This window comes from Varroa jacobsoni, unplaced genomic scaffold (genome assembly GCF_002532875.2).
Source record: "Varroa jacobsoni isolate VJ856 unplaced genomic scaffold, vjacob_1.0 scaffold_590, whole genome shotgun sequence".
NCBI classification, from domain to species: domain Eukaryota; kingdom Metazoa; phylum Arthropoda; class Arachnida; order Mesostigmata; family Varroidae; genus Varroa; species Varroa jacobsoni.
The window spans coordinates 334,903-353,195 of NW_019213492.1; the positions used below are offsets into that span (position 1 = coordinate 334,903).

The window sequence follows — 18,293 nt, forward strand, 5'->3', positions numbered from 1 at the left end:
TCGCATTAATATACTGCGTTTTTTTTTTTTGAAGCGACCCATAAAAATAAGGAATAGGTATTTTATCAATTTTGAAATATTTCGATGAGACAACGCCCTTTCCCCTGTCAGAGCAAGTAACTGACGGAGGCAGCCTAACGTCAACATTGATAAGGCATCGATGCAATTGATAAGAATTTATTAAACGTTGATATTTCGCAAGTTTAGAAATATCTAAGAGCAAAGACTTCATCACGCGATACTAGCTATTAAATTATTTAGAAAAAAACATATATTTCTTCTGAATTTTACGTCTTGTACAGAGTACACTTGCAGATGATACAATGGCTATGGCTATAATTGACAGGCAACGGTTGCTGTTGTTATTATCACCCTTCACCAGCCAACTCATGGACCTGAATAAGTCTTGATAAAGGGGCATTAGCTTATAACCTTGTGACTACACGCACTAGATGAAAGTCTAGATTACAAACATGAATAGTATTATCTCGTAGAGTGCAGCAGTGAAGATGCACATGGTCCTACTTTGCTCAGTCGACCATATCATTGGGCAATACAAGCTTTTTGCGTGTTACATAACAGAGTTCATCATCGATTTTAAGCTGATTTTTTGTTCTCCCAGTAAGGTGGGTGTTTTATCCCAGACTCGCATAATGACCGTTGCTTGTTTGTCTAACATGAAGCATTTACATTCGATAATAAGAAGAGATTAAAACTACCCTAAGTATCTACACGACTTCGTTGCATATGGACTCCGAGATCAGTTGATTCATCTTCAGATTTTGCTTAAAATATACACCTTATTGCATGTATGTCTTATCACACGCAAACTTTTTTTCGTGCACTCACACTCCTTCGACCAGTCTTGGTTTTCAGCTTCTATTACAATACGCTTCGTTTCTAAGCCAGTAAGCGCTCACACAGTTGTCCGCAATATACGACAACAGCTGTTTTTCTCCTCTGAAAGCCAAGTTTCTCCGTATAAACATACATAGGCTGGACAACAGGCCTACCGCAACGAAGTCGCTGTGAACGAAAGAAGGGGTGTCGGATGGGATCCTCAAATATCGACCACGCCCCACTGCTGCTGATCATATCCAACCTCTCCATCAATCTATTATAGGCATGTTCTACACCCTAAGCTATGCGCGGATGTATATTCTTCGACGCCAGTATTGTATAGTCACTGGTCAGGCCGATGTCGGATCTTATGCGTATGCTGATTTGACCCTGCACCTTGTCGCATATCCTCGTGCCTATGATGGCAGCTTTCCTATGTCTAGGTATCATCAAAATCCATTACTTACACATAACGTACACAAAGATGCTGGGCTTAGATGCATCTAGCCGTTTATACTTTGGCTTCCAAAGGGAAATCAGCGAAAATTATATTTAAGCAGAAATAAACGCATTTTTCGTACACAAGAACGTTCCGGCCGCAATTTTTTGAAACGGTATTAGATACCGCAGCCCTGCTATTTGTTCATTCCTAAATGGCTATCACTGATAGATCACGGTGAAGGCGAGCAAATATGTCGATATTTATATTTAATTTCGTCCAGGTTTATGAGACCCATTCACATACAGAAGGCGACAGGAGAAGGAAAAAAAGCAGGAGAGACGGTGTGAGGCCCACTTAATGATAGTGTCCATACTTTATACAGTGGTATGATGCACTGTATTCCACAGAAAACAGTATTTGAGACTGATGGAACGACTTAACGATTAGAACCGTGCTAGAGGCTGGTCAGGTATGTACATTTTTGTTCATCGAATAATATGGCCGTGGTATTTGATGATGACGTACTATCAGGGCAAAGTTTCATACTTTTTACAAAGGTCTAAGCAAACGTTTATAATAAAAAGAACTGAAGAAGGGATTGCATTAGATTCTGTACTTGACGAACGGGTAGTCACACGGGTAGGAAAATGGAACGTGCCTTGGCTCTAATAAATTACGGCCTTTGGGACTTCTCTTACATAAAATCAGTATTTGTCATCTAGTTTTTCGATGAAACTTTCATCAATTTACTATGAACGCGATAGAAACATAATAAATGAAATACTTGCTCGCCATAATTTCGCAACTAACGAACGAGGCTTTGGTTAGTCTCTGTAAAATCCCTTGGGAAGAAAATATGACAGGTGTAAATTAAAACAGAAAGTACTCGTGTCAATGCTTAGATCATTGGAACCTGGAGTAGCTGATACCAATGTGATAGAGTTCGCTTTTACAAAATGTTGGCAGTCAAAAGATAAATAATTTTTCTTTAGTATCTATATTTTGTGAAAGATAATGCATTATGATACTACTCAATAACAATGTAAGATCCCGTCCAAGTACCAAAATCAACAGTCACAACATGAAGTCATTCTTTCGACCCTTAGGTTCCCCATAATTGACCCCGTGCGATCTGGGTTGCTGAAAGGCGTAAGAAAAAGACGATAGAAACTATTTAGTCAAACATAGTAGATAGTAAATAGCCAGATATAAACAGCTATAAGCACGTTAAGTCTATTTTAGAGATTATCGATTTTCTCTAAATCTCTGATGCTGACCATAGTTAGCACACATAATTTTAATCACATTTTTTACTATTGTACTTTTCTGTCAGTGGTCACTATTATTTTTACTGTTTAAAATTGATCGAGAATTACGAGCCAACAGGGCAGACATCTTTGCCGATATCTGGTTTAACTTCTCAATTGCATGCATGTGTGTGGTTACCGTTATTACTGCTTTAGTTCCTTTTGTTTGACATATTTACAAGAGGGACGCGCCATGTTTTATTGCCCGCTGTGTTGACGCAAACAGAATAGTCTCCTTGCGCATAAATAAGTGGAACATTCAACAGGAAGCAACAATCTAGCATAACATGTAACAGTTGCGGGACAATAGCCTTTACTATAAAGACTAGATATTAACTACTCAGCGTGTCCATTGAATGTAAACGACCCTCTTTGGGTTTCTGGCACCTAGCTACTTCAGAACACTATAAACCGACTAAATTACCAGGTTGCGTGTTGGACAGTACGCTACCGCATCTGACCGGGTGCGGACAACTGTCTGAAGGTAAAGAAGTACTGCATATAGCGCCCTCGGATAACATGACATCCCAACGGATGGTCCAATATCAGGGTCGGGAGGGACACATTATATACACACACACATATCTACGTTTTTCTTCCACCTTCCCCCATATCCAGAGCTTGTACAAAACGGCCGCAGTAGCTTAAAGCATCTCCGTGTGGCACACCCCCCGAGGTAGCAAAGCGACGAGACAACGACCTAAGAGGGCCCAGCCTTTCGTTGAGGACTCGAGACATTGCCTGCGTGATACAGAGACCCATCCCTTCACTGCAGGCATAAGCCCGAAGCTTTTCCCCGCACATACAGCTTGCTTACAATCGTAACGGGTGTACATTGTATGAAATTACATACAATGTACACCCGTTACGCGCGTACTTACAGCACCCTTGCACGCATTGGATCGTTTGTAGGAGCACAACAAACATGGCACTAAATTCGGGGCATTGGCAGGCTTGTTCTATTAACAAACCAGTGCCGCGCGTCCTCTGAGCCCGTTACTAAATGGAAGGAGAGAGGTAGGTAGGGAAATAAATAAGGTTGCAGAATCTGGTTACGTATGATGTTGAAGTGGGCTTACTGACCAGCCCTATACACTAAAAGAGGATGAAATATGCCTGGGAACAAGAGAGGCTCCTGGTCGAAGGTACTCGCTGCGAACACACACATGTTGTGGAGCAGGACAAAACGCAGGCAGGGGCTATGTGGACTAAGTGCAAGTATATGGGTCAGTCGAGGATGGCGGAGCATCGGAGTAGTAACAAAACTTTGCGCGCGACATGATGTTCACGTTGAAGAAAAGTCCTGTCTGAACGCCACTTTCTCTGATTTGTTGTCCCTTCTGTAGTGTCGGGAGAAGCTAGAAAGAGAAAAAAGCGCCTATTCATCTCCGTGACTAGCAGTTGCCATCTACAGTTTGAACACTGTGTAGTGCCACCTGTATGAAAAACTCAGTGACCAGCGGCTGGCGGTTTGGCCGGCTGGCAGCGCTACTATTTTCGTAAGGGTATCCAGCAATCAAAGGCTGGAACCTCTCCTATGAGTAACTGCGCATCGTTCGTACTGCGACGATAAGCAGAGGTTTTTCCCTTCAAAATTGATCGCCAATGACTGAACAGCAGCCAACCTTAGGAGTTGTAGCAATAGCAGTAGGTAACAGAGCTGATGCCCTCTCTCAATAAAGGGGTCGCTCGTGATGCCGGTCCTGAAAAGACCCGAACCCTGAAATTAAGGCACGTTGGAGCTAGTCAGTAAGGTGGCCATGTAGCCACAACATCATGCTACTATGAAGGCGCTACCGGCTCTACTGCTATGACTATTACTAAATTATCGCTCGCAGGACAACGGTCGGCAATTGCAGCCTATTCACTCAGTCCTACTTTAAAACATGTAGCCGCTCCGAAGTACAAAGGACGCAACGACCCTGTCTGAGACATTTGTGTTTGCTCGTACCCCATTGACGCCGCTAACGCAACAGAGGAAGCTATAAAACGAGCGAGTGTAAAATGTGCAAAGATTCAACAGTTGAGACAAGCAAACTCTCTGAAACGATGTATTTTTGCCAAGTGTCACACTTGAAACGCATGTGTGTGGAAGAAACCCGGAAAGTTGACAATTACAACCATAGCTTATCCTGTTGTTACCACGAAAATGCGTTCTGCATTTTTTTTTTTTTATAAATCAGTAAGTGTAAGTATGTTGTTGTTTGCGAAGTACAAGTATTTGCATTTGATTTGTGAAAAACGTGCGAAGGATATATTTAGTAACGGCGACAACACGATTTGCTGATGGCGTCAAAAGCAATAATATTCATTCGCAGTTGTTCAACATGGAAATTTCGCCGAAGTTTTGAGCTGTGGGGCACAAACCACGGAAAACTGCATTGGTAGAATATTTTTTTATATTTAATAAGACGATTAAATACAATCTCGTCGTGCTTGAAGTGAACACGCGTTACAACGGCACCACGGTACCTGACAGCAGACGCCGGGGAGACATTAGTAGTAAATCATGTTGGTACCTATAAAATTGTGTGTTGGAATCTCCTATATAGGCTAGGCCCGTTAGAGTTGCGGAATTCCTCTTTTGTTAACGAAGATAATTGTAAATCGTGTTACAGACTGAAGTAGATGCCTTTAATGCTAGGATGTTGCACTACTCTCCAAAGGGACAGTGAGTTAACAGTAATTATTCAGATAAAGGAAAATGATCATCGCCTTGTTTCCTTCGGTTGTTGCCATTCCATAGAAGTACACATTTATTGAATTTCGTGTTTACTTTACAATGGAGTTCCTGAGACTCATTTCTGGTCATAGCATAACCGCAGTTTTGATCGATTGCTTTGGTGCTTGAGGGTGCACTATGCGCGATGACCCTTTTGACATACATTTCGTTGTCGAAACACAGCGTGTATCTTTAGAATCAATAGAATTAGTAATTCATTTACTACTGCGTGCCACTAAAATCTAGCAACTACATTACCTTCAGCTGGCTGTGTTTATAGATATGGTATGAATGAGTCTTCTCACAGTTCTCTTTAGGTAGAAGTGACACAAGCCAGTCAGTATATCAAAGTTGTTCTAGGACAGTTAAGATATCGTCATGCAGAGAGAAACAAAGCCTGCGACTTTTCACCTCCGTGAAACGTTGCCATTGGACTAAATATGACTGTTCCTCCCTCAATTTAAAGATAGGAAGAAAGGGAAGAAAGAAGAAACCTATCAGAAAAATATAGTTTGTGCACCACTATTGATCTGATGGTCGACACCAGCCGCAGAACATAATGGCGGCCCGACGCTGTATTATATTTCTTATCCTTCTTCCATATTGGACAAGGCTTCGTGTTCGAACTGTTCATGCAAGCTAATGATTCCCCGGTACACGTATCTATTCATACCCTCTTGCCCGCCCGAGCGTTGCAGAATAAAAGCTGGACATTCTGTAACGTTACTTACGAACGATTCATTGTATTGCATAGAGAGCAACTAATGCAGCGTCCAACGGTGCAGGGCGCTCCCATAAGTTGGAAGACATCTTGTGGGGGGTGCTTGTCGTACCGTACATGCATCTGACGTAGCCTTACTAGATGAACCCCACGAGGATAACATGAATTAACTTTTTTGGTTGTCTGAAATCGACAATCGATGTCGCTGCTGACTTCCATATCGCATACGAAGAGCCCAAAGTAGATCTCCGTGAGGCACCGGAAAAGAACCACATTAGGGATTAGCCTGAAGGGGCTCAGAGATCCATCTAACTTGCACAAAAAACCATTTATAATTCTCTTAGTACTTTGCTGTAGACATCGGTAGCTGTTTTCGGAAGCAGAGTATCTATTACCCATTGGTTTATTCACATAGGCTTTAATACTTAATCTAACTTATTTTTTGCCATTCAGGTTCTTTAGACGTTGGCTATTTGTGTCAGGCGGGTTTAGACGGGACTGTAGTGAGAATACGTTCATCAATGTCGTTTTACTTACGGTAACCATAGCAAAATCTATGGAAATGGCTAGCGACAAATGCAAAACCCTAATAGAAACGGTTGCGAACCGAACCGAATGACAGTTACGCCAAATAGACTCGGTCAGTGAGGGATGTTCCTTTTAGTACAAACAAAACATCAGAGTCCAGATATTTGTTGTCCCTAGATGTGTCTTATAAACAAATAATAGTAATTGTGTCCTAATTCATCCAGAGAGGTCTGCAAATAGGTAAACATAAAGTGCGTCGTTGGATGATGTCTATAGTACTGCACAGATTCAATTATACTGTTTGTCTGCTTTGAAAGCTTATATAAATAGTGAATACGGCCCCTGCAGATAGCATTTACATAAAAGCCTACATTTAGCACACTGTGCAAACAACCGTATGTAACACAGATCAAAAAACAATCAGCCTATTTTGGGGACCCTTTTTATAATCAAATGTAAAGCAGGTTATTAATTTCGTTTGCCAATGGTCAGAAAAGATGGTATTACGAGATCTGGATGCGGTGAATACAAAATAATCTCGCAGTCGAGCTATTAGGCTTTAGCTACTAGGAAGATTAGTGTATAAGGATAACTGATTTCCAACGGTTACGACATGCCTTGAAATAAGGACGTATCAGGGCTGGGGCTTACTGGAGATACCGAGCAGGAAAAAAGATTACAACCATATTCATCGCGTTTCCTATTGCCATTTGGGTTTCCACTGGAAGATTAAAATGTGCCTACGCCTTATTTCGAACTAGCTCACTTCTGTGTCCTTCTATTGGGTAAAAAGAGGACAGGGTCGTTGCATATCGTTCATACACCAACATTTGTTTACCAATAATGAGAGTCTTGCTTCTTTCCATTTTCCATTTTGTCAAATGATATAAACTACACGATGTGTCTAGCAAACAAATACAGATACAATTTTCTTATATGGGATAGACACCTGTAAACCGAAACAAAATAGGGGTATTGCAGGATAGAAATACATTGTCATTTGCCGTAACATTTCTGAGCAATGTATGATAGACTAATCATTCTTAGTACTGATTTCTGCTATTACCTCCATGGTCGGCTGCGATCGACCAAACAACTGAACATAATCCAGTGACCCATTTCAGTAGTTAAATGGCATTTTTCCCAGTTTCTCTGTAAATATTTATTTACTCGGTCAATGTAAGCCCATTTTTGCAAGACTGTACTTGGTAACGTCATTGCTTGAATAGCAAATACCTTAGTATCTCATTTGTAAAAAATGATCTACATTGCAACTTTGAGAGATCACTGTTACGTTTGAGACACTACTAGAATAGTCGGTAGCTGTCTACAATCAATGAATAAAGTAGACACACAAATGCCCTCATTAGCAAGACTGCTTTTCTTTAAAAATTAAGTGAAAGAACTTTACTGTTACTCACACGAGTTATATTAGGTTAATTAAAAGGTGGCAGCGGCTGTTTACCCGATAAATAAGACAGTGTCTCATTCGAATTCTAAGAACAAATGAATTTATCAGGTATTGGCTCTAACCCTCTGCGACTGCCCCGCAATCGATTCAAATGGCCAGAAATTGTCGGGTGTAGTGTTGATGGTTTTGTCGGTAACAACTTATTTATTTATTAACAATATATTAACAAATATATTGTTACCGATTTCAATGGCCACGGGGATATGTTGAGTGGAAAGAACCTTTTACTCCCTCTATGATCATTGTCGAAAAAGATTACCTTGCTTTACCTGTCAAGCCTTTTCTGTAGGACAGCTTAGTTCGTTACGATACCTACGGAGCCTTTTCTATAATTCGCTTTGGTCAAATATATCCTAGTGTAGGACCTCTTCAATCCCGCTGAACGCAAATCATGGTCTTTTGCGGATGGAGCTCTGGTATAACTCTAAGGTTCACGTATCCCTTGGACTACCCGTTCCTTTCTTTGCTTGATATCGATATAGAAATAGCATTCTTCGCCACTCTCTGCTCATCTAATTCCCCGTAAGGATCCATTGTGGCCCCGGATTACTCGGGTCCAGGCAATGTGAAGAGATAATAAAAAGACATGTTCCGTTGAACTCTTCAGCAAGCCTATGAGACGATCCAGCTTCTAATTTTCATTAAATCTTATACCTTCGAGGCATCCTACAATAACTAAGTATTTATAGTCTATTTTCTCCGCCAATTAACGAATTGCTTGTCATCCATCAAAGTTCGCATCGATGACCGATTAGGTCCTTTACGATGAGTAACATAGTTAACCCCCTTTGAAGAATTTCCTCACTTATAAAAGCGCCACTGGCCATTGTGTAAATGTCATGGGTTATGTCGGTAGCTCTTTGACTCCGGCAAGGATTGAAACAAAGGTAATGTCAAAAATGGGTTTCTACCCGAAACATTTGCATTCAAAGTTTCAACTTGAGTTAAAGCTTTATTCAGTACACAGCAGAGTTGAATTTGACCTATATATTTTCAAGCGATATACACAAGTAAACAAACAGCGAAAAAGTAAAAAGGAAAAGTAGTAGTTAAGAAAAAAAAGGCTATTGCATTTTGATCAATCTAATTTTGTTGCCCACATAATTTGCGCGCGTACGCCTTTTACAATTTTAACTTCACGAGGGGTTCATACATCACGTTTCTAAATCGAGATTAAATTCGAAGCTGAAAGTTGTAAAGAAGGTAAGTTCTGTGGCTAAAAACTTAAATTACAACGGCTAGTTTATCAATAGAGTCTTCCGTAATTGTAAAGTGTAAATCACGCCTAAAGGATCAGACTATTGTTCTTTCCAAATGTTTTTCAAGACGCAGCATTTTTCAATCAATTTATTCGTTGTGTTCATTGCAAACGAATGCTGGCGGTTAAATTGTCGGCCGACTTATGTTATTTGGGATTTTCAATGTAGGACCTACATGTTAACGATAAACAATTAGGGCAGAGATCATTTGTTCAGATTTTATACATAAGGAGACTTCTAAATACGTTTAACATTAGCAATACAAACACTCTGAACATAGTTTTAAAGCCAAAACACGATCCAGGACACATTGGAAAATGTTATTGGAACTGTTAAGTGAACCGTATCGCAAAAACATGTCGAAATTATAAAGCGCCTTCCCTTTACTTCACCAGGCCTATTAAAATCCGCTGCATCATAACATTTTTTAGTTATCAGTTAATTAAGCCGATTATCTACATTTATTGCGAGTACTCACGCCACAGCTACGTGGCCAATCGTGACGCGTTGATTTTTCTTAAAAATTAAAAAGAAAATTATACTTTGGATCGATTTTCGATATAAATCAACTATGTATTCTATGAATATAGCTTGTCAGTTATACGTATTATGCTATATGTTTACATATGTTATAATCTCAATCTATAATTTGCCCACAGTAGATTGATCCTTGGACACTTGGATGATATCATATGAACTCAGTGTAAACCTTTACGTGCATAGTGATGCGCTCTTTGTTTAGACAAACTTCTGCATAAAATAATACTAAGCACAATATGATCTGTTTAATTGCGCTAACGGACTGAAGTAGTGATTTCGGTATGAAACCCACCAAGTTTAAAAACAAAAACAATCTTGCTTAAGGAAATAACATATTATTTTACACGTTCATTCGTTGCGATATACATACAAACACAGACACATTTACAGGAGCGCCTGCAGTAAGTGCGTTGCGCCACACCAGTCGAGCGGGTAATATATAACCTTATTTCGTTTCTTGTTTTGAAGACGTATCGTGTGTTTTCGACCCCAGATAGCGTCTCGAGTCTGTTGGTTTAATTCAGCTCTGCGTGACCGGCTACAGCTCGACTGCAGGTATACGCCTGCACCGTTTTGTTCGTGTACGCCAGTGTGTGCATCCCTAAAGAAACCCTTAGCATGCGTAGTGGAAGTCAGTATATTCTGGGAAGATGGATGGGACACAGCAGCCCCAGCAAGCATTACTACAGTCAGTAGCAATAACCTGCACCATTACCGCCGCAATAAACAGGCTTCTGCAGGTCTCCTGTGCACGTAACCTAGAATTACTGCTACAACTCTTAAACGCAACAAAAAAGAATAAGTAGAAATACGCTAAGAACCCAATCTCGAAGTGCATTTTGAACGTTTTATTCCTCCATTCCATCGCTCTACTGTAAACTGCTTTTCTACGTCTGATCGTCTCCTGCCTGGACAGAAGATCATAGATACATACGCTGCGTGACCCCTGAAAAGCCTACAACGACGGCAAAAAAAAGGAGAGATTTACTCATATATAAAAAGTTCTTCGTTTTCATGGCGCACTTTTTTCGGTTGGAGGGGAACGAGAGATAAGAACGAACGCTTCGGCTACCGCTACTCTTAAGGCTGTGTGCTCGTTGTAAAGATTTCTGGCTACTGAAGGTATATTGGGCGGACGATAGCAGAGTGGAAAAGCCAATCTACTTCGAAGAAATCGTCATTTGTCGAAGAATTTCCTCTCGTAATAATAAGCTTATCTAATAGTCTTTTTTTCGGAGCTTTTCTGTTATTTCCTTTGGCCCGTTACAACTGATCTGGGTCAGCAGGTGGACGTTAGACTACAGCATATCATCTAGGGGACCAACGACAGGTTTAGAGTGTGCCGGAAATGCTGATTAAGGCACGTACCTGTGGACTTTATGGTGCGCGCGCCCCATTCCGACAGCATTTTTATCGTCCATTATAAGTCATGTCGTATTTACGGATGTACAGGGCAGATTACTGAGTGGAATACCACCTATCGTCTACGACTTGCAAATTCCTCCCGATGACAAATCTCCTGCTTTTCTCTATTGGTTGTGTTAGGATAGGCGTCTGAAAAATCTTTTGAGCCGAACGTCCGAAATAGAATTAGTATTGCCTCTTAGTATAAATAGACTGAAGTATAAATAGTTGTTAGTTAAAATAGACTGGAGATATTTGATGAGATCAGTTATCAAAGAGTACAACTAAACGATTTATTTTTCAGGCCGAAACTCAATAGAAAACGCTGTAAACCATACAACAAAGAAAGTCTAGAAAAAAGAGAATGTTTTTAAATGCCGAATACAGAAGCAAACAAAGAGCGCGGAGATGAAAGCCTTAGGAACGACAGCGTTAGTTTTTGACCAACCGATTAGTATATGTCGCTCAAGATAGAAGAAAAATGTTTATTTGTTGTGAGAATATAGTGATGCACGCACATGAAGGTATAGAGCATTTTACAACGTCAAGGTTTGCCAAAATAGCTGCAAACTTACGGTTCTTAGAAGAGGGTCTTGTAATGAAAAAACGGGCGGCATTAAGTTATATTATACATTTTTGCAGCAGCAAAAGGGCGTACAGTTTCTCCGCATCCGGTACAAATCTGTCGTTACCATAAGTTTGCAGCAATTGGCGGATAATTAGTGCTTGCCAGTAATATTTTTTATAAGTATGGATCTCAAATATATAATATAAAGGTATATTAACTGAATACATAACACTCAAGCAAGACTCTCATCCTTAACAAGGACCAAACAATCTGCGACCAAGGGTGTTCATTGATAAAGTCAGAAAAAAAAAAATATTTAACTTTCTCATGTAGATTTGTGCAAAAGTGTAGTATTCGTCGCGATTCTACCTTAATTGACATTGAGGATTCTACGTCTAAGTTGCATCTACTTCCGGAATTTTTTTAAGTATTATAAAAAGCCCGTTAAGGAATATTAAGATGAAGCATTAACACAGTGAAGAAATTACCCTACTGTGGTTTAACCAAATGAATTGGAACCTTTTCAAGACACATCCTTATACGTGAAGAAAGTACTTGCTATAAAAGAACAAGTCTGTACAAAAAGTTCGCCTTATTGATATACAGAAGCTTTAGTTTTTCAGACATTGCTCCTGCAACCTAGAAAAGGGACCTTTTAATTTATTAGATCATGAGCGTAACGACTACTCAAAACCGTGTAACTTAGTCACGTCCCTACCAATGTCTAATTTCAAGACTAATCTTCGTTTGGTTTAAGATATTATATATCTTATCATAAATTGAAAAAACAATCGTCAAACAGGACCCTCACTTATCGAATGCGGTCTTTTAGGCAAATATCTCTTCACAGTACCAGTGGCGCCCCGAACGGCGGAAGAGTGCACTACGCAATTTTTAGTTGCCAAGTTGGCCGCGAAGGGCGCATTCATCGGTAGTGTAATGCCACGTGGTTTCCGTGTGCTCGAAAATGCGAAGTTTTTGCCTAAAGATTGTAATCTGAGTTGGCATGATATAAACTCTAGGATAAGCAATAATGTTTGAAATGCTATAAGCATAGTGACTAACACGTACGGACAGAAAAGGTTTCAGTTTGAAAAGGCGCAACAGTTAAGATCAGGCTTGCAATTAAAATCAGAGCTTTTCGGGTGAAACATATGTTAACTCAGCTGCAAGTCAACAGTTTTATCATTTTATAAAGCCATTCTTTTTCTAACTATAGACTTAGGTCACCAGCGTAATTTTCAGTCTACCTTAGATATTTCTACTCCCTGGCCTTAAGCGTTTTAACAAAGTTAACAAGTTTCAGGTTTTTAAAAGTAAAAGCACATCCTACGAATGTTATATATAACATATGAATATAAATAAGCACAATGGCAAACCTCAGGGACTTACGGCCTATTCTTCAAAAAAACTTATTTTGAATAATTCGCCAGATGAACAGATCGACCAAACAAGTTCTCTCCGAGATGAAATAAAATACTTCTGACACTATCTAAGCAAATAATTGAGTTAATTTGACGCGCCTACTTCTCAGACGCATCTATTTTATGTATGTGTCATATATGTCCCGGTAATGCGAACAACAGCGCCTAGAACATGAGATCTCCTTTATTGTATAGAAAATAGATAGAGACAATGTTACAGTGGCAAAGAAAAAGGGAAATGTTGCAGTTTGTTTCGGAAAAACCCTATCTAGTAAAGCTTCGCATACGTATTAATCTACCCAGATTTCCCAATTATTAGTTCCTGCACTCGTGTATAACCTGTTTACAATTGAACATCTACAGGCATCCTGTTAGCCAGCTGACACCTTAAAACGGAATCGTGCTTTTTGTTGTATGGTGCGTTTTTTCTTCCACATGGTTAATATGGAATGGAGCAGTAATAATCTCCGACGAGTGGGTCGCACGTCTCTACGTTATTTCAGGAACGTTTAAGACTCAGTGAGTCGTCAGCGTTTAGTGCATAAGAAACATCATAGTTAATCGCGCACTTCATTCTAATTAGTCATTGAAAATATTCGCTATCTAAAACTGGAAGATCTAATGCACCCGAAGACCTTGCCAGTACCTGAAAGAGAAGAGCAACGAATTTCTTTTTTAGCTTTAGAACTTGAATGAGTGAACGAAGCGTTCGATGCTCACGTGGTATATGAACCTTTCGAAACTAAATAGTACAGGTATACGTTAAAATATTTGCGCTGTATGCCTTCCAAATAAGACATGTATACAAAAGAATGAAGGAAATTCCATCAGAAATGACTATCATGATTAATTAATTGACTTGAAAAACCGTTCTCAGCACATGTCTACAAAAGGGTACAAAGCTAAGTAAACCAGTTTCAGTTTGGTCACTTGCAAAACATGTGGTAGTCCCTCAAAAAACATACACGACTCACAAACAACTTTTATTATTTATTGATTTCAGAGAGTGGCGAGTGCAGTCTCCCCGAGGAACCTCTGCAAACTGATTCTCCTGCGCGCATGTACTATATAAGTAAGTCAGCCATTATCTATCTATAATAACCAGCTACAATTATCGAGACATTATTATCATACTATACATCACCTATAGTACTTTATTGCCTTTATATCGACAATCAATGGATTGCCTTTCTGTCATAATTTATCTAACGAGTACAGAGAGCTCTGAAGAATGGGTTACGTTAGCATCATAGCGTAACAGAGTTAAGCTTTCTCCTAAGTGCTGCAGAGGCATCTGATCCATGTCTGGGCATTACACACATAACCAAATTTAATTTTTTCTAGACCTTTTTTGCCCAATTTTATTATATCGTATACACAGATATTCATGTATAAGTCTATACTTATCCATAAGTTGTCTTGCCTACGCGCTACGAATCTGCTAAGCGCATACCTACGAAACTTGAAGACTTCATCTCAGTGGTTAAACCCAGGCAGTCATCTGCCAAGAGCATTGACATTATCGCCACTCGGAAGGAGTTGCAAACATGTTTACCAGGACACTGAAGTGACAAGTAGAAGTCCAACATTCCGATAAATACATGAGGCACGTTTTGATCCCTGATGAATTCTTGCTGAGGTTGATTCCTGATTTAATGGAAATGCGAAGACCCCTTTGCGTAGGTAGTGGTGGATCGCCATGGGATCTTTCAACCACACACACGCAAAGAATGAACTTGTTTTCTTTCATTCCTGCAAAAAGAAATTGATAAGTTACTAATTAAAGTTATGACGTAGAAGCTCGAGCTTATGGGCCTTATTCCAGATAAATAGCGAGTATTGATCACGGCACCCATGCGCTCTGTTAGGATGCTCCTTGAACGTATCCGGGCGTCCTTAGAAGTTTGTGTCAATACCTGACGCCGTATTAGTTGACTTCTGATCTGCATTTCACATAGCTCTTAGATGGCTGTACTTGTTCAGCTGACCCACGTTAGAGCGCCTGAAAGCACCATGGAGCTTAGGGATATTCTCCGGGCACGCGAAGTCGTTCTGGTAGATGGAACTGTTAAACGTCACTTTTGTTTCACTTGTTCAAGACGAATTCGAACTCGAAGCGAACACGCGTGAAAAACCGAAGTTCCGCTTCTAATTAATAAAATATATATATATATATATATATAGATCTCATTCATTTTTGTTACATAGGCTTACAGATAAGCCTATAAAAACCATAATTATATTCATATACATATTCGAAGTCCACCAGATTGTAAACTACGAAGTTAAATAACAATATAAAACATCATTGAAAAGATACCAAAAAGTACATGCGCTACAGATAAAATTATTGTGGGGCATATTACGTTTGGTTCGAGCTATTATCTTACCTAAGCAATCAATTACTGTTTTTGTATTATAATTACAGGATGGTCCCTCGACGGCAGGCTCGCTGCCATAGCTAAAATTAAACATTAATAGCATATGATAATAATATAGAATAACATCAATAGTAGGCAAAATTAATGTTCATATATACAAGCTGTCTGTGTAGACCGTTATGAGCCTCATAATTCATGCGCATATAAACACACGCATATACACAATCCATCACTTCTTTACTCTAATTCCTTGGCAGTTAGTTAATCAGTATATCGGAGTGGGGACTCTGTTTAGCCGCTTCTAGAATTTAGGATCTATACGGGATCTGCAGACATGTAGAAGTAGAAAGCAAAAAAGCTTTCATAGCAAGACCAGACAACACATAGTTCGCAGAGATCCGAGTGTACGACACGCTTGAAAGCGACGTCTCGGCGGTACGGCCAGAAAGAAAATGGTTTAATGCGAGATCGACTCATGATGATATAAGCATGCCTCGTATCGTTGGTATCTGTACTACGCTCGCTATTCGGCATCTGACCAGTCGATGATTTACCATCGTTGTTGCCGCCGCCGAGTTAGTTCCTGCCGAGTTCAGTAGAGTCCATACGTTCAGCGATGCGATACAGGCTATAATCCACCACAGGCTCTTGTCTTTACTTACAGCGTAACCACTATGTAGATTGCCGTCATATCTAATTTTCTTGAGCCATTTATCAAACCCTGTCCAAAGACGCCAAAGATGTGTCAGTGTATAAAAAGTTGGTAAATAGCTGATCAGTAACTATGTACTTTCTTATTAAGGCCACTAAGCCGACTAATCTTTGCCCCTATTAGCACAAATAAAATTTCATTCAACAATTAATTAGATTTAATCATCGTCTTAATGTTTTATTATTTATTTAATCGTCTGGTGAAGTATGGGTTTTCGTTCAAAGAATCGTTCTAAAAAACAGATTAGTTGCTGAGGCATAAATATTTACCGTTAGCTTTTATAAGCTGCTTCCTATGTTCATAAGGAACACGTCGCATAGAGGGTCGCTTGTTTTATACAGTTTTGTATAAATGGGCACTGTGTTCTGAGGTACTAACATTTTTTGCCGATAGGTATGACAATTACTGAAGCTTTTCAGTATCAATACTCTTGCTAAAGCCTGGATTAGATTTCTATATATATTATCTTGTTGATAACAGAATTTAGCTAACATAGTTTTCAGCTAACATAGTATGCAGTACATGTAAACTCTTGTTGGTAAACATATTCGATATTAATACTTTTACATACTAATTAACCTTGGAGGATAATAATACGATAAAACGATAACGCCATCACTACCCGAATCATTATAAAATTCTTTAAATAATTATCTAAATCAAGAACGCTACATGGCAGCTATTCGGATGCAACTACATACGTTTAGGGTATTACTATATACATATTTACCGCGAAATTTAAACCATCGGTCCGCAGGAAGAGACTGAAATGTTGGTGCCCCGCGGTGACAGTCTGATTAACGAGAAGCAATCGATCCTGGCACGTTTGGTTACGTCCTCTCTAATGTAAGAAATCCAAACGATGCCAAATATGCTCACAGTCTCTCTGAGAACATTCGCAGCCAGTCGAATCTGATCTCTGAGGTCCAAAAAAGCTCCGAAGAAATCATGCACTTTTATCTGATTAGCATTGCATATTGCATATGATGAGTTAATACAGGTTTGCCTTGTTTTTTTATTTAGGCAATAACCGACAGGTCCATTTCGCATGCTTAGTGCATCTAATTACATAGCATAACTTAAATAAGACTGTATGAAGAATGGTACAGGCCAGACTGAGTAAAATGAGACAATCATATACAAACAAGGAGCATTTTTATTAGAATTAGCTCACTGAATAGTTACGTTTCAAAAAGTCACGCCTGTAACTTTTCAATATATCTGTAATGATAATCTCTGCACTCGGTAATAACAGCAATTCTCTTTTTTCGAATATATTGTACCGACAACAGCTTGACGCAGTAGTGCAAGTGGGTTGCCAACTATCTATGTGTTTAGTCCGTTCAGGAACAAGTCTGCGACGTTCTCGTCGGTAGCAGGCGGTATAAACGACAAATTTTTTCTTTCCTTTCACCCGACGCCAGTCGCATCTGAATCGTTGGACCTCTGGCTTTCAGATTTCTTTGACCTAAATGTTGGCGAAGTCTCAACCAAGACCTACGAGAACATCACGATGCCGCCCTGCTTTCTCGGTCGCGGCTGTTATGAAGATGATTATGCTTATGACATCGGAAAAGTGAAACAGGAGAGTAGAATTCGTCGTGAAAGAGCGACTACTTCGGACTCCACCTGGTCCTTTTCTCTCCTCTTTGCCACAGTCAACTTGTGCTGTTGTACCCATTCCTCGACTCCGAGGTGCCTATATTCGATTGTTACTGAATCACCACCACCACTATTTGATATCCCTCTTCTTATAGCCTGTCTATGCCATATCGTTTTTTGTGTAATCTCCTCTCTCTTTCTGTTATCAGCGCTAGGAAGGGGTCGCTGTTATTCGTTGTTGACGACGACGCCAACGACAAGCACAACAACAGCGGCGGTGACAATGGTGATAACATCAAGCCCGGGGGAGCTGCGACTACGGAGAGGGGCGAGAGCAGACTGCTCCAACAAAAGTAACAGCCGTCACATGAC

General features: G+C 39.8%; 1 protein-coding gene and 1 long non-coding RNA gene across 6 annotated transcripts in view; one reads left to right on the top strand and one right to left on the bottom strand.

Moving 5' to 3' along the window:
• The window catches only part of LOC111261722 (coiled-coil domain-containing protein CG32809), a 319,292-nt gene that overhangs the window by 154,807 nt on the left and 146,192 nt on the right, over window positions 1-18,293 (top strand). For all 5 annotated transcript variants that reach the window (XM_022835427.2, XM_022835428.2, XM_022835426.2 and 2 more), the window contains one exon: window positions 14,230-14,298. In XM_022835427.2, coding sequence (XP_022691162.1) covers window positions 14,230-14,298 — 69 coding nt within the window. The remainder of the gene's footprint in view (window positions 1-14,229; window positions 14,299-18,293) is intronic.
• Window positions 14,309-18,293, bottom strand: part of LOC111261724 (uncharacterized) — a 30,826-nt gene continuing 26,841 nt past the window's right edge. Inside the window, exon 5 of the long non-coding RNA XR_015311649.1 lies at window positions 14,309-14,978. This is a non-coding gene — a long non-coding RNA (uncharacterized LOC111261724). The remainder of the gene's footprint in view (window positions 14,979-18,293) is intronic.